The sequence below is a fragment of the Octopus bimaculoides genome, chromosome 11 (genome assembly GCF_046866305.1).
Source record: "Octopus bimaculoides isolate indiv1 chromosome 11, ASM4686630v1, whole genome shotgun sequence".
Taxonomy (NCBI): Eukaryota; Metazoa; Mollusca; class Cephalopoda; order Octopoda; family Octopodidae; genus Octopus; species Octopus bimaculoides.
Window position 1 is genome coordinate 1,052,881 of NC_142938.1, and position 24,675 is coordinate 1,077,555.

The 24,675-nt window shown below is 38.9% G+C and overlaps 1 protein-coding gene across 4 annotated transcripts; it reads left to right on the top strand.

Annotated features, from left to right (window-relative positions):
• Positions 1-1,870: 1,870 nt before the first annotated feature.
• LOC106882544 (rho guanine nucleotide exchange factor 39) lies at positions 1,871-19,210 on the top strand. Of its 4 annotated transcripts, none has more exons than XM_089359200.1 (13): positions 1,871-2,003; positions 4,143-4,196; positions 4,951-5,120; positions 5,501-5,716; positions 7,065-7,183; positions 7,695-7,765; positions 8,033-8,193; positions 9,701-9,925; positions 10,454-10,542; positions 10,707-10,818; positions 11,453-11,668; positions 13,624-13,856; positions 14,588-19,210. In XM_089359200.1, the coding sequence occupies exons 2-13, from the start codon at positions 4,169-4,171 to the stop codon at positions 14,697-14,699; spliced, it is 1,752 nt and encodes a 583-aa protein (XP_089215326.1). In that variant the 5' UTR covers positions 1,871-2,003; positions 4,143-4,168; the 3' UTR covers positions 14,700-19,210. The 4 variants fall into 4 exon arrangements, with proteins under 4 accessions (XP_089215326.1, XP_014788746.1, XP_089215328.1 ...); XM_014933260.3 differs by having other exon boundaries at positions 9,734-9,925; XM_089359202.1 differs by having other exon boundaries at positions 1,985-2,003; positions 4,143-4,249; positions 9,734-9,925.
• Positions 19,211-24,675: the final 5,465 nt, after the last annotated feature.

Sequence of the window (24,675 nt, forward strand, 5' to 3'; positions counted from 1 at the left end):
AGAATAAATACAAAGCTGATGAGTTACAAGTGTGTCCGTGAGGTTGAGGTACAAGCTTAGATTAGTGACAAGAAAATCCTCATTTCAAATCTTACCAAAGTCATCGTTATTGTGTCTTTGAGTAATGGAGGCAACACATTACTCTTCTTGGAGCTTCTGCTTCATGCTCTCTTTGTGTTGCTAAGAATAATAGTTAAATTCCCTTCAAACCACACCTATTTTTGAAGAGGAAGGACACAGATAATATAATGTTATGGTATATGTTTAGAATAATGTAATAGGATAGACATATTTGATGCTGGGTCTGTTGGGTCAGGGCTGACTTGGGGCTAAATACCTGTCCCATGGTAACCACACCGCTCCTCCGACCAAAGGTAACTCATGAAGATACCACTTTTGCCATTTGCCTATCTTCTCCAACTCCACACCTATGGCTGTGCAAAATAATGGAAGGTTTTTCTGCTACACACACACACACACAAGCACACACACACACACACACACACACACACACATGCACGTACGTACGTGTGTGTAAAGTAGTAGCAGCAGTGGGACTATTGTGAAATTGATGACTGTTTCTAGAGTGAACCAGTCAATAATTGAACTTGTGCTTGGTAGAGCATCAAAACAAAATGCCTTGTGGTAATTAGTTACAACCCTTTACATTCTGAAGTTGATTTTGCCCTTCATCCTCCCGGGGCCACTAAAACTGAATACCAGTCATGGAGGGGGGGACTTCTCCTCCTTGCAAAAGAATCCTTTATGGCCTTGTTGTCTATCTTATTATTACAGTTTGATATTGTTAGTTATTTGTACCAATAATTTCATTAATTATAAAACACAAAATAATTAAAACTATTTTCTATTTCAATTTGTCTTTGTTTTATAACTGTTTCATTAAACACTTAATTGAATTATTATTATTATTATTATTATTACTGATACCCATCCAACCCATGCCAGCATGGAAAATGGACATTAAGTGATGATGATGATGATGATGACGATGATGATTACTGTGATTTTTTTTTCTTTCCCTGGTTTATCCATGTCTCGTCTCAGCTCCATCCTGTAGCTTAGAGACAAAACACTTTCCCCAAACACATGAGCTGTGCCAAGTATTGCTACCAACTGATTCCTATGAAGTTTGGTATTTGCAGCCTTTGATGTCACAATATTGCTTTCTTTGAGATGGGTTAGGCTGGGTTAGACATGCTCTTGAAGGAAATCTCTGTCTTAGACAGAAAAGAGGAAGGGGAGCTTAAAAGCAAACAAAACTACAGGGCACTGAAAAGGAAGCATGATATTGAAAGAAAGGGCCTGAAAGTAGTAGTGGAGGAACTGAACCAGCACCTCGTTGCAAAGAAAGCAAAAATGGTCACCACCAGAATAGGTTATTCAGGGTAGATCAGAAGAGATTCTATAAAGAAATAAATGGAGAGTGTACAGATGAAAAGTTGATGCCAAAGGTTTTGGAGTGACATCTGGAGCTAGTTAAGTCCATGAGAGATGGTTATACTATATCCATATAAACGTATAAATATTTGTATATGTGTATATATGCATATATGTGCATAAGGAACATTAAAAAGCAAAAAGCTAACTGGAAATATTTTGAGTAAAGACAAAATTAAATTAGGGAAAAGACTTCATAATATTTTTGTAACTTCTGGAGATGAGAGAGAGAGAGAGAAAGTGAGAGTAAAAAGAAAGAGAAAAGGAAGAGAATGGGAGAAAAGAGTGAGAGAATACATTAAGAGTGAAGGAAGAAAGAGAAAATTGAGAGAAACAAATTAACAGAAAAGCAAGATAAAATATAAAGAGAGAGAGAGAGAGATAAAAGAAGTAGAGAAAAGAAAGAGAGAGAGAAAAGGGGAGAAAAAAGCGGAAATAGAGAGTGAGAGGCGGTAGTAATATCGACCAATGAGAAGAAAGATAAGTCTTCAGTGCTGAACGTTCTGGCACGAAATTCAAACAACAACAACTGTAAACCGAATGAGGTATTTAAAAGTCTTTTGATTTATTTATGATGTCTTATATAGAAAGATATATCTATATCTTTCTATATATATATATATATATATATATGGCGATCCGTATATATATATATATATATATATATATATATATATATATATATAATATGTTTATATGTATGTGTAAATGTTTTAAATCCTTTGAAACTGATGTTTTTTTCTTTTGAGGTCAGTAAATTTAAATGACAGGACAAGTCACAGTGTCACACCTAAAAAGAAAAAAGAGAGAAAAACAACTGTTGTGGCCCCAGCCTGGCCGTGGTTTAATGTCTAACGCTAAGATAAGAAATGAAGACGGTGTATAAAGTAGCAAAAGTATTAAAAAATGAGTGACGTTTTGTAAATCTTCTTGGTCTGGATTTTATAAAAGCTCTGAAGTTAATTTATTTCATTGATTACACACACACACAGACACAATACATACGTGTATATGGAGGCCTTTATTTCTGCTTCTCCATTTTTTGACAAAGTTCGTTAAAGATTGTTGAATCCCTCTTCCGGGATACGTGAAATAAAACCATGTTACTACACACACACACACATTCCTAGACACATTAACTATGACAATTGTTAGTAGAACAAAAATATTGCACTTATATACATCATAAAGATACAATCTACACCATTTAAAAAAAGAAATTGTTAAAAAAAGTAGCGAGCTGGCAGATAGCACGTCGGACGAAATGTTTAGCGTTATTTCGTCCGTCCTTACGTTCTGAGTTCAAATTCCGCCGAGGTCGACTTTACCTTTCATCGTTTCGTAGTCGATAAAATAAATACCAGTTGAATACTAGGTCGATGTAATCGACTCATCCTCACCTCCCCCAAGCTACCCTTGTGGCAAAAATTTGAAATAATAATAATTATTAATAAGGCGGCGAGTTTGCGGAATTTGCAATATTTTTCTCGGTTCTTTAATTCTAGGTTCAAATTTCGACCTTTCGACCTTTTCGAGGTCGATGAAATAAAGCACCAATCTGGTGCCGATGTAATCAAAGTTTGAGACTTTATTCCTGAATTAGAAAGTAATGTTGTTTGCGTGTTGTGATATCTAAACATTTCAGTTTTTACATCTATTTTAAAGTGTGACATCTTGCGTTGCAGACACGCTTACGGTACCTGGGTAGGTGGGACGACCAAATTGGTGACAGAATAAAATTTAGTTACGTCTTTTTGTGTTGCGAATTCAAATTTTACCCATGTCATCTTTGCCTTTGATTGTGCCGCGGTTGATTCTATAGAACTTAAGGCGCAGACGTGGATGTGTGGTAAGAATTTTGCTTCCAGGTTCAATCCATTCTCTGTGAATTGGTTGGCATTAAGAAGAGCATTCATCTGTAGAAATCATGCCAAAGCAAACATCGTCTCCAGGACTTATTTCTTTTCAAGCCTGGTACTTATTCTATGAGTTTCTATTGCCGAACTGCTAAGTTACAGGGATGTAAACAAACCAACACCTGTTGTTCAGTGGTGGGGGACAGACACACACACACACACATAGATATTCAGCAGGCTTCTTTTAGTTTTCACCAACCAAATCTACTCTCAAGGGATTTGGTTAGTCTGAGGCTATGGTAGAAGATTCTTGCCCAAAGTGCCCCATTGTGGCAAATAATATGGCCATTCCCTATTTAATTGTATTCCATCGCATTCTTAGGACCAATTCTATCAGTCAACTAGTTAAATCTTTCTGTATCAGTTATGTACTGAATGTATGTGTGACAGAATAGAGACTATATCCTCCCATTCATTATTTTTATTGTCACTTTTGTTTCTCTGAAGACTATGTCATTGGATTTTTTGGAAATAATAGGTTTGTTCCTCATCAGGGCTTCTCTATCTTTCTGTTTTGACTTTCTTTGATGTCTTTTACTTTTTTGGTAAAATCATCATTCCATGATGTCTTCCATCTCTTTTATGATCTGATCATTCTATGAGCTTGTTCAATATTCTGTCACCATTTTTCAACTATTCTGCAATGTCTTCTATTATTCCATGATTTACTCCATCATACTATGAATGGTTCTCACCAATCTGAACTCCTTCATCATTCTATAAAATATTCCATCCTTTTCTCCATCCTGCCATCTTCTTTCTCCACAGGTTGTCCAAATTCTCTGACCGTCATCATGATGTCCTTAAGGAGTAGAATCCAAGGTAAACAAGTCTTTTGGTCATTTTCAAACGGAACCGTTGTATCGTACAACTAGGTAGGTTGTTGTTATTAAAAAGGTTTCTATCTCCAAACGAATGAAATTCTTGGTTGTGACCAAAAACAATTCACCAAAACCTAATTCCTCCATTGCTCTACCAAATAAATATGGTTGCTTTTTTGGGAGAATTTTCGAAATTTAAGGGTTTTTTTTTTTTTTTTTTTTTTTGGACAGAATTGTTGACTTGTCACACAGAATTGTTGACTTGTCACACAGAATTGTTGACTTGTCACACAGAATTGTTGATTTGTCACACAGAATTGTTGACTTGTCAGAAAGAATTTATGTCCAGAGTTTAAGTTCCATGGAAGTTGCTTTTTGCCTTTCATCCTTTTGGGGTCAATAGAATAAGGACCGCTTGAGCACTGGGGTTGACGTAATTAACTAAACCCACACCTCTAAAAATTGCTGGCCTTGTGCCAAAATTAGAAACCATTATTAACTTGAAGTGGGTGGGGGGGATTGTGAAAAATCAGTAGAACATCATTCATAGTCTTTGGCAGTATTCAGTTGTGGCCATTTGTGTCCTGGGTTCAAATCTCATCAAGGGCAAGTTTGCCTTTACTGTTCCTGGGGTTTAAAAATACTGTACCCGTCATCTACTGGGGTTGATTTCAACTCTATCCATTCCTCACACATGTCTGGTCTTCTGGTCACATTCCCAGTTAATATGATTCTTGTTGTGGTTGTTTCTTCAGTATTAAATGAGATTGCACAAGAAGAAAAGGCTGAGTACAGATCTCCGGAAGAGCTTTCGAAAATAGCAGCATTCAATGAAGCGAAACGAGAGAAACGGCGCCGGAAAATCATCAAAGAAATCTTTGAAACTGAGAAGACTTACCAAAACCTCTTGGACATTATACACAGAGTAAGTGGTATTTGTGGTTCTTTATTAAGTGTTGGTGTTGTGGTACACCTGTTTGTTGTGATGCTTCTGTTTGTTGTGGGTCAACACAATAACCATGACAAGGGACTTTACACAGTCGCTTGACCTGCTAATAATAACAGCCAAATCTTCCTTATAGCACAACCTACCACCTTATCTATAGAGCACATTAGACAATGTAGTCCTAGACACTTCTAAGTGTTAGTGATGGTCATGGCTGCAATGTGTTTGATTATAAGACTACTGGATCACAGCTGACCAAGGGCTAAACAACAGTTGAAATATAAGCAGCAGAAAACTGTCTGATTTTCTTTTTTTTTTTTGGTTTGTTTTATTTATTTTTTTGTGTTTGTTTTTTCCAGTTCTTCTATTTCCCGCTGCGATTTGACTGCATCATTCCAGAGGCCGTCCACAACAAACTGTTCAGTAACATCGAACAAATCCAACATGTGAACATAAAGTTGCTGGATCAAATGGAACAGAACACCATAGGACAAGCTTTCCTCTCCCTCGGGCCTTTTCTCAAACTCTACTCCACTTATGCTAATAATCACACTCAAGCACTTGCCACATTCCAAGTAAGATCTCTCACTTTGACCTCAGTATGTTACACTCAGAGAAAGACTAGTCATATTTTTACCCCCCCTCCCCCCAATCCATTCCCCAAACACCTGTCACTCAGCAGCTCTATATGAGACTGTAACAGTGAGAAACAAATTAAATTGACCTGCCAGAAACAACAGCCAAATCCCTCTCAATCGTTTTTTACTGTCTTAAAGAAAGACCCTGTTAGATAACTTGCTCTTGGGTTACTTGTACATAGGTAATGGATGGGGTGGTCATATCTGGAACGTTTTTAATCAGTTTGCTCAGTTGGGGTTGACTTTGGGTTAAACAATGTCACTGAGAAAGACCCATCACTCAACAACTCTAAGACCTGTCATTCTGTAATAAATCTCTGCCCTACACTCCAAGTAAGACTCGTCACTCACACTTTACTCCAATTCAACTGATGTTGTTTAACCCCAGGTCAGTCCTGATCCAGTCAACCTAGAATTAAAAATCCTTTCTGCTATAGGTACAAAGCCTGAAATTTTCTTTGGTGGGGTGGGGTGGGGGATAAATCGATTACATCGACTCAGTACGTAACTGGTACTCATTTCATCACCCCCGCAAGGATGAAAGGCAAAGTCGACCTCGGCAGAATTTGAACTCAGAACGTAAAGACTGCCAGCTCCTTGCCGCTTTAAACCTAGAATTAAAAATCTCTCAGCTGTGACTTTTGACATAGTGGTGTATCTACAACTACATTCTATATTTTGTTTTTTAAAAATGAAAAAATATTTGAGGGACATATAGTTGCTGTCTCTAGCACACTGAAAGGGACCATGTGACGGTTGCTGTCTTGGCTCATTGTTTGACCGAATCGTGCAGTTGTTGAATCCAGAACACTTGTCTGTGGTAAACAAAGATATGTGCTAAGGGAGGTAACTCTAAAAGTCAGTTACCGTGAAACGAGTTGTAATTTAACCTTCTCGCACCTGGGTCCCTGTGTCAAATTTACTTTCCCCTTGGGCTCCCGAGCAAAAAAAAAAAAAAAATAGTTGCATGGGGTCGATTGCTTGACTAAAGGCAGTGCTCCAGCATGGCCACAGTCAAATGACTGAAACAAGTAAAAGAACATTCACAGCTCAAGAGTAACAATTTCAAGCAAATTAATGGACGGAATCAGTTGCATCTCCTTTCACCTGTGTTGATAATTAATTCTTTACTGAGAATCTGGTTGAGATGACATTTCATCTATTCCTGTGCGACAGGGTTAAGGATGGCCATAGTCTAATGAGTGTGAACATAGATCTGAACGACATTTTACTGAATTTATAAATGGTCCATCTCTTTATTTGAAAGAAATTGTTTCCTCTGCAGGAATGGTTACAGAAAAGCTCTGAATTTGCTGAGTTTATCCAAAACCAAGAAGCCAGGCCCGAAGTTATGGGATTAAAGTTCAATGCATTATTAATCACACCTGTTCAAAGAGTTCCAAGGTAAATTGCTTGTATTTCTGAAACGAGTTCTTGCTACGATAATCCTTTTCGACCTTTTCACTAATGGAATAAATTTTCTTTATGTTTTGAGTAATTCCTAAAATAATCAAGAATTTGGAAAGAAATTACGAAATCACTAGTTTTTCAACTGTTGTGTTTGGGACATAATAAAAGACAAATAGATTCAGATGGAACGTAATAAAAAACAAAATATATATCAGTTTAATTAAGATGGTGTTTGGAACAAATTCTTGCATGTCTAGAAAAGCAAACATAAAAGTGTTGCTATCTGTTTGGTATCAAAAGATTATTGAATTTCAAAACATAAGAAGAAGAAGAAGAAATTCCTTAAAGATGGCATGGAATGTCCAGACAATATTACAGAAAAAAAAGGAAAACTATTTTAGCCAAGTTCCTTCTGTTTTACATTCTTCAGCCATTTGCTTCTCACTCCCCCCCACCGCCATTGAACTATTAATCCCCTGAATATTGTCTGTTCTCATTCTCTCAGATATAAACTGTTGTTGGAAGATTTACTGGAACACACTCCCACCTCTCACTACGACTACCATGACTTACAAGGTAAGATTTGTATTTCACTGCAAATGGCCCGGGGGGGGGGGGGGTATGTAAACGGACAGGTGATGGTGGTGGTTTACATTGAACATCTTTTTTTTTTTTAAATTAAATATTTTTTTAATGTTCCTGGAAGTGAAAGAAATGAAACTGTAACCAGATAGAAACGATGTCTTCTGGTTCTGCACCGTTATTTCTTTGTTTGCCTTTATTTCTTTCTGCAGCCGAACTTTCTTGCCTTCTCTCATTTTTTTCTCTTTGTAAATATTTCAGAGGCTACAAAAGAAATCTGCAACATAGCGTTCCACATCAACGAGCATGTCCGACAGCATGAAAACTTCCAGAAGATGCTCACCATTCAGAAATCTCTGGGAACGACTCCGAAAATCCTGTCTCCTGGCCGAGAGTTTATTCGAGAAGGAGCACTCCGAAAAGTAGGTAACTCAGCCTTGCCACGTCCACCCAAGTTGATAAGGGTCATCTCTATAAATAACCTCGACTCCCTCCCCCCCATGACACTTCATGTGCTGAAGAATTCGTTTCTAATCCGCAACTGTCAAATTCTCTTCTGATGGAACAAAGACATCACAAATCTCTATTTCCATTGTTCTCAGTACCGTCTCTCTTGTATATAAACTGCGACTGTCTTTTTGGTATCTGTAAATGGCGTGGTTGCCATGGAAAGCATAAGCAGTGGCATGGATCCGGCTGTCTTCTTGTGGTGTTGGTCAGTGAGGTGGTAGAGTACACCTGATTGGTGTTATTCAGGTCTCCCTCAGTTTGGTCAGAGATAGTAACTCCTATAGCTACAATAAGTGTTGGGATCCTTGCACAAGACCTTTTCACGTTGGTCAGTATGGTCAGAGATGTCTTCCTCTATTGAAATATTGTGGGGTCCTTACTGACGAAACCCTTCTATTTAGCAACTCACCTTTCTCTGAATTAAAAACATTTTTGACATTTGATGGAATGTTTGTAATTTCACCAAAGTTTTTTTCTTCGAGTGTCGAGGGCAAGATAGACTGGTAGAGTCCAATGTTCACCATGACCTCTTGGCAGAGTCCATTTCTGTCCAACAGAAAGTTAAAACGACTTTTAGCTTTTTGCGTTGCAGTGATTGTAAACCATTGTACTGGAGGAGTTACTTCCCTTGGTTTTGATTTGATTTTCTTTTTAATATTCGAGTCTTAGTTTCGAAAAATATTAGGATTAAATGCTTAGTGATACTTAGTTAAATCCCTTTATATTCTGAGTCTGGGTAGCTCTATGGTCAATTTTGTCTTTTATACTGTTGACGTTGACTCAATAATCTACCTGTTATATGCTGGGGTCGATTTGTGTATCTCTTGCTTTCTATGTTAATGCAAAAACACCGTTTGGTAGACTTCTAAGGTTTATGGGTCGAGGAGTTTAGGAGGATGTTTAATTGTTGTGTATTGATGTCCTACTGAAGTTTAGGAAATCCTGAGTAAGGTGTGGGGGTAGATATTTATATGTGTGTGTGTTTATGTTGAGGGATCCAGGCGTTTAAGAGTGTATTTGTGTTAAACTAAGTTCTAGGGACACACAAGTGACAATACATATATATATATATATATAGACAGACAGACATCGTAGAGAGAGTTACATAGAGAAGGAGGTGGTTTCTTAATTCTCAAGCTTTGGATCACATTTGATCCAATTGATCGAGGATAAAAGAGTATCCAAGGCCAACCGTGACCATCCTGCCTTTTTATGTACTCAAACGTAATATATCTATGATTGCAGTATTCCAATGGCATGTGTTGTGATAGTTCACCAATTGGCAGTTTCAAATTTCATTATGGGTGCAATTTCACCCACAGGTCATGGGGATTCTCACGTGATATAGAACAATGCTTTGAGCGGGATTTGAACACCTGATGGTTTTTTTATTTGTGCTTGTTTGTTTACGTCCCTCAGACACGGCATTCAGCCTCTGCGTCTTCTCTGCAGGTCGCTCGTAAAGGAGGCAAGTCTCACGACCGGATGTTCTTCCTCTTCTCTGACATGCTCATCTATGCCAAACCAAAGTTGCTGGACACTTGCAATTCTTACACCTGTTGCTGTGTTTTGCCTCTGAGACACTGCACCATACAGCGACTGTTTGAAGACAATAAGGAACTCCACAGCGGTGGGATGTTCCAGGTAAGTAAATTTGGCACCAAAGTCACTGTTCTGAGATCAAATCTCTTTCTCTCTCTCTCTCTCTCCCTCTAACTCTTTCTCTCCCTCTCCCTCCCTCTCTCTCTCTCTCCCTCTAACTCTTTCTCTCCCTCTCCCTCCCTCTCTCTCTCTCCCTCTAACTCTCTCTCTATTCTGATTAACTCTTTAGAATTCAAATTATTTTGTCAACTGTAATGTCAGTTTATTCGCATTGTTTTAAATTAGTCATTCATCATCTAGCTTTGAGATTTCAACAATGTGATTGTTTATTTTTAGACTGACATTGTAGGATATGTGTGAGAGGCCAGATCTGGTTAGTCTGAACATAAAACAAGGTTGAGTATTTGGGTAGGCTGTGGTTGATTTAAATGCTAAAAAGGAGTTAATCTTTCCAAATCTTTTCTCCTGAAATCTGTAGGATCTACAACCCTAACCAATTTCTACAGTCACTTCTGTTGTCTCCTGTTTAAACCCCTAATTCTGGTTTTCTGCTCCTTCTTTACTCTTCAGATCACCTGTAAAGAGGAGTCCTTAGTTCTGTATTCCCTTGATCCTGCAGAGGTCACAGCCTGGATAGAATGTCTGGAATTGACAATTAAGTGAGTATCCATTGTTTGCGATTCTTTGCAGAGAGGTCTAGGGTTGTGTGGGGGAAGAAAATCTGTGCAACATGATTATTGTTGTTGTTGTTATTATTATTATTTCCTTAGTGTTTGCTAGTAACTAATGATCCTTCTGCTGCTGCTGCTGCTGTTTTTTTCAGAAAGCTCACAGACAATCGACAGACATTAAGGAAACCCAGCAGTAACAAAGTCCCACTGCGGGGCCGTACACTATTGAGGCAGAAGAAACTTGACAAGAAAAATAGCCGGAAGGTAATGGAATTGAATCCGTTCTTTTTGTTATAACATATTTATATTATTATTGCTCCCATCACCATTCTTTCCACTTTGTCAAGCCATCAAAATATTAGGTGCCACTGTTTTCATACCGTTTGTTTGCTTATTAACTTAAGTCTACATAGTTGTTATTATTATTATCATTATCATTATCTATACATATAAATTTGACATGGGCGATTCTTTCTTGTCTTGGGATTCACGGTCAAACGGCTGGGTGGAATTGCCTGAAAAATTACACAGATGTGTAGAATGATCCCATGAGGATGCTGGGCTTTGTATTTTTTCATAGCGCCCAAGCTTACCGAGATGATCTACTGTAATAATACTCTTGTGTTTATGAATGAGAAAGGAAGGGGTGATAGATGAATAAGGAATAAAGGGTTGATGTTACACTTGGTAGCGGGATGATGAAAATTATATTTATCCTCCTGCGTTTTGAGGAATGAAAGTGAGTCAATATTTTCTGAGAATCTTCACTTTGAGGTGTTCCTCAAAATTACAGCTGTTTGATGTAAAATGTTTGGCAAGTTCTGAAAATAAATAATTTTTCACCTTATTTTACCTTTCTGGTACACCAAATACATTTGTTGATGTTTTTTCCCTCTAGGTACGACCAACAATTCAGAAATCCCTGCTCTTTACCCAGGACAAGAACTCCCCTACATCTGATGTAATGGAATCAGAAGTCAAAGAGTCAACCCCAATCCAAAATTCAAGGTCTCATTCACCATTCCGTGAACCTGACACAATTCTAGATTCTTCATTCAAAAGAAAATGGGAGAAGGAAGCATCTGAAATTGAGAAACAACTCTCATCAGAACTGGTAATCTTGTTCTTCTTCTTGTTGAAGTAGTGAAGTGGTAGAATTGATAAAAGGACCAGAAACAGTACCTTGTGGTATTTACTTATGTCCTTTTATGTTCTGTGTTTAAATTCAGCTGATTGGAGCCTGGTGTAGCCATCTGGTTCACCAGTCCTCAGTCAAATCGTCCAACCCATGCTAGCATGAAAGCGGACGTTAAACGATGATGATGATGTTGACTTAATTTTTCATCTTTCTGACGTTGAGCAAATAAATTACTCGTTAAGAACTGAGGCAAATATCCTCATCATCGTTATCTTCGTTTATAGTTTTACATCTGCTTTTTCCATGGGTCAGTGGTTCCTAAACTTTTTCGGGCTGCCGCCCCCTTGACACCCAAGCCACATTCCTAGTGCCCCCACCCCCAACTAACCATCACAAACATGGATCCCTTTCTGAAGCAAATTCAAAGCAACTGTATTTCACAAATAAAACTTAACCTAATAAACCCATTATTTTGTTGTTTTGACATGAATCGTTAAATCCATTATCGCCCCACTTTTCTTCAATGCCCCCTTGGAACTTTCCACCGCCCCCGGGGAAGGAGGAGCAATATCGCCCACTTTGGGAACCACTGTATCCTCTCTCTCCTTCACCATCTGGATGTCTTGAATGGATGTGGCAGTTCCATACCCATATTTATAAATGTTTTTATGTCAAATTCTTAAAAAATAACAATTTCACATTAAACTGAAAAATTATTCAATAACTTCTAAATACAGTATTAACAGTGACTTCGAAGTTTCGATTTCCAGCAAGTTTTCATAAGTGAGAAAACGACATTCGTATATTAAACACGATTTATATTTCCTTTCCTAACAATCAGTTTTTGTTAGCAAACAGTTCTGTGTTAAAGAACCTCCAAAGTGACATCACTGAATGGAGTAGTGTAGCTTGGACTCTTTTACTGGAAGTCTCGCAATACTGCATCCAAGTTACGAGAAAATTTCGGGACGAAGCTGGCCTTTAAAGCCTGTTAGAGTTATGTCCCTTAGATTAGTTTTTTTTTTTTTCCCGACGATATTTTGTGATTATGAAACGAGGGGGTGGCATTGAGGTGGAGAGATGAGGGGTTTCTTTAAAGGTCATGCATGGGTGTGTAAGTAGAGATGTGTGTTCCCCCTCCCCCCACATCTATATATCATCATCAACTTCATCATCAGTTTCACATCCACTTTTCCCTGCTTGCATGAGTCAGATGGATTTTGTTGAAGCAGATTTTCCACAGCTGGATGCTCTCCCTGTCGCCAACACTTTCCAAGCAAAGTCATATTTCCCCCATGGCCGGACGTGTTTTCATGGAAATTTGGAAAGGAAGGACACTTCTTGTATGACAGTGGCAGTCGTTTACGACCGACAAGGATAAAATGCACACGTGCATGTGTGTGTGTTGGAGTAATACTTATTTTGTGGGGGTGAGGGGAGGGCTGGACGATGCCACTTGCTGCCACTCACCGTTCAACTTTTGAGTCTGTCTCCAAGTGATGTCTGGCAAGTTTGTGTAACAGATTTATTTGGTGCTTTGTGTTGCAGGGTGGGAGTGGTTGTTGATAAGACTGCTGTGAGATTTGAACTTAGGCCCATGGGTTCAGAAATTTATTAATCTATACCCACATGTCACAGTCACCGTGCTTCCCAATTATTGCTAATTAATGTTTGGTGTAATTACAATATCTTTTCTGCGATCAAATCTTGCTGAGGTGCACTTTAGGTTTCTTGTTTTCAGAATTGGTAAATTCAGTAACAGTAATATATTGGGGCTGATTCATTCGACACCCCCTCCCCTACATTTCAACACCATTGCACCCCCACCCCCACCCCGTTACCACTCCCATCCAACAACAATTGGTCAAAACTTTCTGCTTCACCTCATGAAATCCATAATTGCTAATACGTTTTTGTCCTTCTCTCTGCAGTGGTCGTCCTCTTTGGATTGCCCAGCTGGGGCTGTGTCTTCCCGTCATGATGAGATGGATTCTTTTATGTTGGTTGATGAAGGTTTAACAGACAACATAGGCACCGACCTGCTGACACCAGAAAACAATGAAAACATCAACAACAACAACATCAACAACATTGACGACACACCTCAGCTCCCTCCCCAGAACAACATTCGAGAAGGTCGACCACGCCCACTTTCTCAGTTTTTGTAAGTAAATCCATTTAAATCTTCATCCACATTTCTACCCTGTCTTCTGACTCTTTCAAGGATGATAAAATGCAGTACCAACTAAATCCTGGGGATTTGATGTAACTGACAAACCCCTTCTCACTAAATTTCAGGCCTTCTGCCCCACCGTCCTTCATCTCTGTCCTATACTAGGCTAGCCAAGTATCTCCTCTGTAATAAGACAATTGTCTGTCTGTCCGTCTCACTTGCTACACAGCCACTGCTTTCCCTTCCACTCTCCTTCTCGAGACTAAGAAGTCTTTGTTTTGCTTGTTACTTAGCAACCCTGCTAGTGCTGGTCCCACATAAAAAAAGCCTCTGTGCCAGTACCATATGAGAAAAGCACCAAGTCCACACTCTGTAAAGTGGTTGGTATTAGGAAGGGCATCCAGCCATAGAAACCGTGCCAGAACAGACAGTTGGAGCCTGATGCAGCTCTCCAACCATGCCAGCTACTTTGAAACTGTCAAACCCATGCCAGCATGGAAAAATGGGCGTTAAATGATGATGAAAGTGTTGGCATTCCATTGAAAGGGCCATATTGTTACCTCAGTCCCTTATACACCAAGAAACCAGGTTAAGCATTTGCCTTTTGAGTCCTAGGGGACATGACAGACCCAACCCCTAATATAATATTGATAATTTTATATATAATTCATCCGTCTTCTTTGTAATTAACACCTGACACTTTCTCTCTCTCTCTCTCCTAGCAATGCAGACCATGAGGACCCACCACCCACAAGGTATAAATCCCTCAACAGTGTCTTCTCTTCCACCAGACGACGTTTCCAAGATCGAGATCAACGCTGTTCCTTGCAGTAAATTATTGAAATTGTTTATTTTTACAGTTTTCCATCGAATTCTTCCTCTTCTTTGCTTTTATCCACAATAAAAGCCAACCCACTCCACCTCCAGTATTCCAATCGCCACCCCCACCTTTTTCTGTTCTCTCTCTGACCATTCCACTCTCCTCACTCTTTCCGTTCTCTCTCTCTCTCTCTCTCTGGCCATTCCAGCCTATAACTAAAGCTCCCTTCTCAATCTTCTCCAATTTCTCTTCAGGTTCTGATTTATCCCAGAAGCCAAAGCACCAAACACTGCCATTGAGTTCTGGTCCTTGTTTAACCATTTTCAGATCTAATCCTGAGTTAAATCTATTTTTACCTTTCATTGCCATGAATTGACCCATTAGCTTTTAAACTGGTCATATCCAACCCAAACATTCTGTTTCATGTTCAAACTGACTAGATCCAACCTCTCACACCTAACCTACAATGTCATTCTGAAAATGAACAATCACATCATCAAAATCTCAAAGCCACAAGATAATGCAGGATTATATTCAAAACCCTCTAAAATCCATGTCCTTGTCTCTATGGAAGTAATTGTTTGTCCTAATCAACAAGTTCTGTAGAGGTGGTCAAGACTGGATAATACCTTGTGGCATTTAGATTTGTTCTATTTATCTCCTGAGTTCAATTCCTGTTACAGTTGTCTGGGTCCTCTTTTTTACAGGGGTTAGTCTCCTCCCTGGTCTAAAGAAGCCAACAATTCCAACAGCCTCTGCAATTGATCTCACTTCAGGAAGCTCCCCACCAAACTCCACCTCACTGGGCCACACCAACCAATGAAGAGGACTGTTTATGATTGCTCAGTCTGTTAGAAATAGCAGCCAAATTTCCTTCAAACCACACTCTGCCATCTTTGGATAATGTGCTCCTGGTATTCCCTGTTTGTAGGAACAAGGCAGGACGGTCACAATTGGAGTGGCTTTGATCATAGATTTCGCCAGTCAAGTCTTATCTGAAGCAGAACAACAACACTGAACATCATTCCAGGGTTCCACTATAACACATTCCATCACACTCCACCACTCCTCACTTTGCATTGAAGCCACACTCCACCACATTATGATCTCCCTCTACTCACCTTACACCACTCCATTAACAAAGGCTGGATGAAATAAGTCCTCTGCTGTACGATGTGTTACCTGTTTGTTAGCACACAGTTATTGTCAAACAACTAATGTGACTGTCTTTATAACATTTCTATAAGATGTGATTGAAAAAAGCTTACTGGGTTGATTATATGAAAGTTACCCTTCACTTGGTGAATGATTCCCTTTGTTGCCAACATGGTAAACGGCTCCCAAATCCCTCTTCTTCTCCATACCATTCTTTTGTAACTCCCACTCCCACTGTTGATGATGTTGCCTAGGTAACAAAATCTATCAACTGTTTTTAACAAGTCTTCTGAGCAGTTGAAGCAATTCTTGTCCTGGTTGTTCTTCCTGATAATCCAATTTCCTTCCTGCACTCCACTTCCTTCTCCCCCCCCCCTTCCTCCTCCCCTTATACTAAATCCTTTTCCACTGATCCTCCTTCTGTTTCTATTGCATCTCTTGTCTACCCACGCTTTACATTGAATGTTGGCCAAAGAGTTCTAACTGACACTGATTCCTTTTTACCAAGCATGGCAGCAGACGAAAATGTTTTGTCTCTGCTTGGTTAACCTTTAGGCTTCCTGAGTCTAGACCCTGATTCCATGTGAAGAACTTTTCCTCTAATTCTTTGGGTGATCTGGAAGTATACCTTTAACATAATGAATTCCCCCACTGACAGCCAATCTTGAAGTCATAGAATTAATTATAATAAATAGCAAAGAGCAGAGAAGCAAGCTTTGATGGACTTTAAATTTCTCTGTGAACCTATAACTAACTCCACCCTGTCAAAGATTTTCTCTGGGTCAACAAACGGTCGGATTAACGACTTGTTCTTTGCTAATAACTTCTGTATCTGTCTCACTAAGAAGAAGTCACCACTGGTTCTTTGCCTTGACCCAAACCACTGCGTCTCATCAAAGCCAATACTCTTTTGCATCAACTCTGCTGGAATTTGGAGTTGGGGAAGAAATGGGAGTACTCATCATGGACAGCACACTAATAGAATTGGGTGGAAGATAAATCCCAATTCAGAGTCTGTTGTGGTCAGTTTTGCTGGCCTATTTATCGGTTTTATTCAATATATCTGGCATGTTGTGTTGTTTGTTATTTACTGTGTGGAAATGTATTATAGCATGTATCAATATTTATGGAAATACTCTGCATGTAGCATATCAATCGTGTGGAATTTTACTTTTACGACAAGCACCAACTCATCAGTGGAAATACTCTGTTTGTGGTAAACAGAGTAACTTAAGAACTGTGAGTTTGTGTGGAAAATTACTATTATAACATATCAGGTGTATGTGGAAATTTATTATAATAACATATATCAGTTTATCAATGGAAAACTATGGTGACTATATCAACTGTGTTTGTGTGGAAACTAATTTACTGTGGTGTTGTGATTGGAATTACTGTATGTGGCAAAACAAATGCAAACATATCAACTGAATGCGTGGATATTTAGTTCTTATAGTCTTTATGTGGAATATTATGTTAAAACATAACCATGTGGTTGGGGTTGGGGGGTCGTTCTGTATTGAAGCTTTGGGTGTGTGAAGTTATATTGGTTCCACATGGATATCATCTGTGGAAATTGACTTATCAGCTCTGTGTGTGGAAATAATGCTGTCACACACAATAAAATTAACATATCACTGTAGTGATAGAAAATTATAATTATGGGATGTAGAAATTAGAAATTTTTAGTGTGGTAAGAAGCTTGCTTCCCAACTACATGGTTCTGGGTTCAGTCCCACTGTGTGGCACCTTCGATAGGTGTTTTCTACTATAACCTCAGGTCAACCAAAGCCTTGTGAGTGGATTTGGAAGACAGAAACTGAAAGAAGCTCATTGTGTTTGTTTGTCCCCCGTCACCACTTGACAGCTAGTGTTGGTGAGTTTATGTCCCTGTAACTTAGCAGTTTGGCAAAAGAGATCAATAAAATAAATACCAAACTTAATAAAGAAAAGCAAATCCTGGGGTCGATTCATTTAACTAAAAATTCTTCAAAATGGTGCCCCAGCATTGCCACAGTCCAATGACTGACTGACTGAAACAAAAGATAAAAGATACCACTAACTGTGGAAATTTGCATTGTATGTGTGTGTGTGTGTATATGTGTGTGTGTGTGTGTGAGAGAGAGAGAGAGAAAGAGAGCAGCTGTTGCTGACACAATAATGCAAATATACCACTGACTGTGGACATTACTGGTGGTGTGTGTGGAAATGTTGCATAGGCACACCACTACTGTGTGGAAAGAATATGATGAAATATATGACATATCAAGTATGTGAGTGTGTGTGTGGAAATGTTGCTCTTAATAACATGTTACTGACTATGGAAATTTCCTCTGTGTGTATGTGTGTGTGTGGAAATGTTGCTCATCCCCTGCAATAATACACTAATTGTGTGGAAGTTGTAGGATGTGGCAAAGTTATTGCTCAAACTTTGTTTAATTTTCCCCTTGGAACTGTTTCAGTGAAAGTCATTAAAGAAATGCATGAACACCACAGATTCCCATTTATATCTCAGTACAACCACAATGACAATATTGTGTGTGTGTATGTGTGGTTATCTTTTGTCATGTCTTATGAAATTTTATTCATGTTTTCTCAAATTCCTGATTGAGGTGGAGGTGTGGGGTACAAACCTCATCTGAATTCCACATGGCTGTTTATCATCACACTACTATGTTTGTGTGTGTGTGTGTGTGAGGTTCGTCTATCCTTTTCTCTATACATCCATCCTGTTTATCTATTCATCCATCCATCTGTCTGTTTCTAAGAGATGGCTTGGCTTGTGCCACATCTCTTCAGTTATTCCTCCTCTCATCATTTTGTCATGTCCACATACTCTACATTCCATGCTAGCCACTATTCCTAGTATTTCCTTCCCAAAATGTCTGCCTTTTGAGACATGCTCCTTGCTCATATCTTTCCCACATGTGTTGACTTATAAAGATTCCTTAATGGCATCAGTCTCTCTGGACAAGGAGGCCTGTGAAAATCATGACCACTGTCCCACCAAATTACAAAAGAAGTTTTAATGTGTCTCATTAATTACTTATTTGTATAATTACCTGTTAATTTCACTGTCTCATTGCCTCTGTTAATTTCACTGTCTCATTGCCTCTCTGTCCATCCTTCTGTCTATCACTCTGTTCCATGTACATTCCTGTATCCTAACCCTATTTACATATCTGTCTGTCCATCTCTCTCTCTCTCTCTCTCTCCATCACATACACACACACACACACACACACAACTACACACCAACACATGTAGATATGTGTATTTTTAAAAATTTTTGTTTATTTTTGTGATATTTTATCGAGTTTATCAACAATTGTGTTTCCCATTTCTTCAATAAATCAAAATTTGAAATTTTTCTTTGTTTATGATTGATTAATTAATTAATTTATAATTTCTCTCTGTTAGCTTTAAATATGAATTGGTGTGGGAGTGAGCAGGTCAAGTCACTTCATTGTATATATATATATATATATATATATATATATATATGTGTGTGTGTATATATATTGAAAATATATATATATATATATATATATATATATATATATATATATATATATATATATATATATATATATATAAATATATCTCTGAGTGGTTGGCGTTAGGAAGGGCATCCAGCTGTAGAAACTATGCCAAATTAGACTGGAGCCTGGTGTTGCCATCCGGTTTCACCAGTCCTCAGTCAAATCGTCCAACCCATGCTAGCATGGAAAGCGGACGTTAAACGATGATGATGATGATATACATGCGCGCGCACACACACATGTATGGATGTACATGTATGTATATACAAGTATGTGTATATGTGTGTGTGTGTGTGTGTATGTATATATATATATATATATATATATATATATATATATATATATATATGTGTGTGTGTGTGTGTGTATGTATACATACATGGTTGCACACACACAGCCATCTGCGTCAGGCGCAGATATTGGATGCTGGTATGAAAACACCTGCCAGTGTCTCTATTTACTGTGAAAGGTCAAAAAGCTTCCAGTTCCAGCGAAGTGAAAGTTCAAAGGGTGTTTAAAAGCGTCTGAAGTCTGCAGTGAAACAACAACAACAACAACTGCGGCATTATCATCATCATCATCATCATCATCCCCTTTAAAGACTCTGTCATCACGAGAGGAGAGAGTTTTAAGAATGAAGATTGTGAACATATTCAGTTTGTTCCATGAATGTATGGAAACCTGACCCTCAACCAACGACGACCAACCCCTCCCCCGAGCGGTGGCTCACCCCTTCCCCATCCTTTTCACAGCTGAAGCTATACCCTGAACCATCTAAACACCATTGACTCACTGTTGAAATAATAAACATTACGGAAATAACCGGATTCACCCAAACCGTTCGTCTCTGTTGTAATTTTCGTGTCTTTTAGAGCGTAATGTCTTGTAGTTACTTTTCTTTTAAATCTCTTCTCTTTTAAATGTCTTCTTTTTTTTCTTTTCTTTTTGAAAGTATTTTTTCCAGAGATTTTTTTTCTTCTTTCGCTTTTAATTCTTTACGAATGTGTAATGTTCTTTATATTCTTTTTGTTAGTTTTATCCATTTCTTTTTTTTTTGTGGGTGTCTTCTCTCCTCCATTCAACTTTTTTCTTATTCGAAACCAGAAACACATTCACATTTAGTTGCCGCTGCTCGTTGTTGTTGTTATTGTTGCGTGCCTGGCATTATTTTTTCTTTCTCTTTACGTTCTAAGTTCAAATCCCGCCGAGGCCAACTTTTCCTGTCATCCTTTCGGAGTCAATAAAATAAAGTACCAGTCATATCTTGGGTCGAAGTAAAATCGACTAAAATCCGTATGATGTCCCCACCGTGTCCCTTAAACAGATGTATGCCTGCATCTCAGCCCGATCCCAACTTACCCCATGCGATGGTACAATGCGACCGATACCTTGCTTAATAAGGAAATTGTCACTCTTTGCAGGATGCATCACTAAACACTTAGTTCACTCTAATACATAAACACAGATCGAACCATCTCAAGTGTAACTGCCATTCCTTACGCTGGTTCATATTGATCTACAGGCACCATTTTTCGTCGTCAGTAACGATTCGGTAAAGAAATCGTTGCTCGTATCCATGAGTTGAGCGGTGACGAGCAAGCAAACCAGCGGAGATCGTGGCTCGTTGATTTTTGTTGTTGTCACTTAAAGCATGCGGAACCCATGCTCCATACTTCTGAACTTTTCCCATCGAGTGAAGATGCTTCTCTATAGCAGTGTGGGAGCATTCCATTTTCTCTGCCAGTTCCCTTGTCGTTTGACGAGAATTTTCGTGCAAAATTTGGTTTAATCGCTCTTCATCGAACTCAACTCGACGGCCAGAACGAGGTGCGTCTTTGAGGTCAAAATTTCCATTTTTTAACTTGGTACACTAATCACGAGCGGTTCTTTCAGCTATGGCACCCTCTCCATACACAGCACAAATGTCGCTAGCAGCTTTTGCGGCCTTAGAACCTTGATTAAAAGCAAAAAGGAGGAGGTATCGAAAATGCTCGTTTTTCTTAACTTGACATTCCATTTTAATGATCTGAAAATAAATAAAGATTAACTAAAATTAACTCGAAAAAAAAAAAAAAAGATTCCAAAATGATTCAAAAATAGAATTCTCGAAAAAAAAATAGATTCCAAAATTTAAAAACGCAATAAATTCCTAAATTAAAAAAAAAAAAAGAACGGCGGGAATTTAGTTGCCGACCCAAAAGATTCTACCAGTCTCACTCTTGAGGATAATACAATAGGATGAATATATTTACAGGTCGGGGGTACAACCATGGCAACCACATTTGCTGCAGTATATGCACATTCAGTAATGAGGTATTTGGAACAAAAACTGTACCGAAAGTGGTTGAAAATTATGGGCCTGGTTGTAGAGGAACCAAGGGAAAGATTTCTTGGTGAGTGTTTTCTATTTTAAAAGCGTCCCTCTGTCCAATTTGCATCAATCCCAGAAATTTACAAGGAAGTCGAACCCTACAGAATTACCATTTCTCGACATAATGGCAATTAAAAATAACTCATATTACAATAGATATATATTCTTTTCTACTCTAGGCACAAGGCCCGAAAGTTTTGGGGCGGGGTTCAGTTCATTAGAGCGATCCAAGTATGCAACTGGTACTTAATTTATCGACCCCGAAAGGATGAAAGGCAAAGTCGACTTCGGCGGAGTTTGAACTCAGAACGAAATACCGCCAGGCATTTCGCCCGGCGTGCTAAGCAATGGATATATATATTAGAAAGACGGGGAAACACACCAGGACCTGAGCTTTCAGACTTTGGAAGCATCCGTAACATTTCATAGCGAACGGTGAAGAGGATTTGTATCGTTGTTGATGATGTATATAACATAGAAAGACTCGTAGCAGTCCAAGGATTTATACTTAGATATACTCAACCCTACCCAGGCAGAGGCTCTGAGTTCGTTGCTGCCCCGTTGGCCGACGTCGTCGGTGTTCGAGCTCATGTCTTCCGAGATCGGTCTCCCGCTCGTTTTCTTTCCTCTCTCTGGAAACGAATACCTATTGGACAACACCGAACAGATCAGAGAGAAGAACACAAGACCGGGATTGAAACGCACAATCCAAGCCATCAGAATACGCTGGACCTTAATCAGACGAAGTAATTGATTTCAGGATTTCATTACCGATCGAACATTCCTTCAAAACAAACGACAGTCGGAAAACTTGAAAGAAAAGTCGACAAAGGTGAAGTTTGTCGTAAACAAAATCGATGCAAACTTCACGGTGTGTGTAATAACTATCGTTGTGGTTATATGTCAGTTTGTATTGTTGGTCATTGGACCGGCATGCAGGTTCACGATCCAATACACACACACAGAGCGAGCCGCAGAAAGGGTGTAAAGCACATGTCTATCGTCAGGTGTGACAGGTGCCGGTATATCTGTCACACCTTATCAAACACGCACAGCCAACGTGTCCCTTTCATTAACAACAGCGTCAATAATAGTTAGAGATCCATAACATATATATGGACCCTACTGAATACACACACACATGCACACAATACAGAATACTGAGCAGAGAGTGTACAGACATCTCTCTCCTCCTCCTTTTTTCTCTCTCTCTCTCTTTCGCTAATTAACATGGCTGAGAAATTTTATACTGGAAAATAATCTCCATTCCTTTGGGTATTTATTGTTTGTGTGTGTGTTTGTATCTTTACACGCGCGCGCGCGCACACACACAAACACACACGCACACACACACATATATATCGCCTTATAATCCAGTTTCAAGTATAATAAAAATATTATTATTATTATTATTATTATTATTGTTTCTTTCGCAATCTCTTAATGAGTTTCTGTCGTAAGGAATTCACTAGAGATATGAAACCGTGTCCCCCTCGTCTGCCCCTCCCTTATTTCGATCATTGTTTCGGGGGTTTCTTGACCTCATCTTCACCTTGATAACTCAACGAAACACAATGTCAGTCTGTCCTGACAAAAAGTCACCTCTCCTTCTTTATAGAAACAACGACACAACTGGGACACTGGCTCCGTCGAACAGCGGAATATTCGCAATATCGGTCGGGGTTTCGTGGGAGGGGGACGCATTTCAAGGACTAGATCTCACTTACCCACTCACCTCCACCACACAGCTAAAGCCACACACCGTACATTCACGTATACAAAACACTCATTTATATATATACGTGTGTGTGTGTGTGTGTGTGTTTATGTGTACATGTATCTGTCTGTCTGTCTGTCTATCTGTCTGCCTGTCTATCTGTCTGTCTGTCTATCTGTCTGCCTGTCCGTCCATTTACTTATCTACCAATCTACACACACGCGCGCACACACAATATCATATAAGCATCCGTTCAGACGATATCAAATTCAAAACCAAACGGATAGACATTATTTTATTATTGCTTATCGGAGGAAGAACGACAGAACCCTTAACTTTTCTTTGGGGTTCCAAGGGTGGGGAAAGGACAGGGAAGAAGTTATCTTCTCACAGAATGCCTTTTCTCCACGAATTATTGCAGCAAGGTGGGGAGGGGGATGCTAAAGTCTACGTAGGGGTAAGTGGTAGATGTTAATTTTGGCGACAGATTAAGTGAGCCACCACCAAATAGGGGACAGACATATGTCCAAGATGCGGTGATCTAGGATTGAAACCAGAATCACAAGAATGCCAAACGAAGTTTTGAACCACTTAGTCATTGCAATACACAAAAGGCATTGTAACGATGGAAAGTGTCTGGAAGTTTTCAAGTGTGGGGGAGCGTTGCAACCTCGGCAGAACGTTTGCAGGAGATTGTAAAGATCGACGCTGGTAGTTGTTGATCTGATTAGGAGGGAGGAAAATTGGATTAAATATATGAGAAATTAATGGATTAGTAATAAATCAGAAAATAACTATAATTAATGTAATATGTAAATAAATAGGTCGAAAGATTATAAATCATCGTGAAACATGAAGGCAGAAATAACTAGGGACAGAGTTGAAGAAATTGGAGGCCCCACAAAGCTGGAAAGAAGTAGATGTAGGGAGATCTAGTTTAGGTAGAACATATCGATCTATGATAAAGCTGAAATGTTGAAAAGGATCGATGATCACAGGCTCTGATTCTGCAGTGGTATGTCGTGCACTATTTTGCAATCTCTCAAGTTTAAAATAAAATATGATTGCTCTTGGGAAAAAAGCGAGAAAAAGGCAAAAGAAAAAAACAAATGACAAAAAAAGGGGGAAGGGAATTGTGTCCCTTTGGTCCGTCAGGAATTAACAATGGTTGGAGTGGTTAATTGGGCAGGAAAAAGTTAAAGTTT

Coding starts and splice junctions, on each gene's coding strand:
- LOC106882544 (XM_089359200.1), top strand. CDS start 4,169: ATGATGTCCTTAAGGAGTAGAATCCAAG. Junction 7,184..7,694: donor CCTGTTCAAAGAGTTCCAAG/GTAAATTGCTTG, acceptor TCATTCTCTCAG/ATATAAACTGTTGTTGGAAG. Junction 8,194..9,700: donor GAGAAGGAGCACTCCGAAAA/GTAGGTAACTCA, acceptor TACGTCCCTCAG/ACACGGCATTCAGCCTCTGC.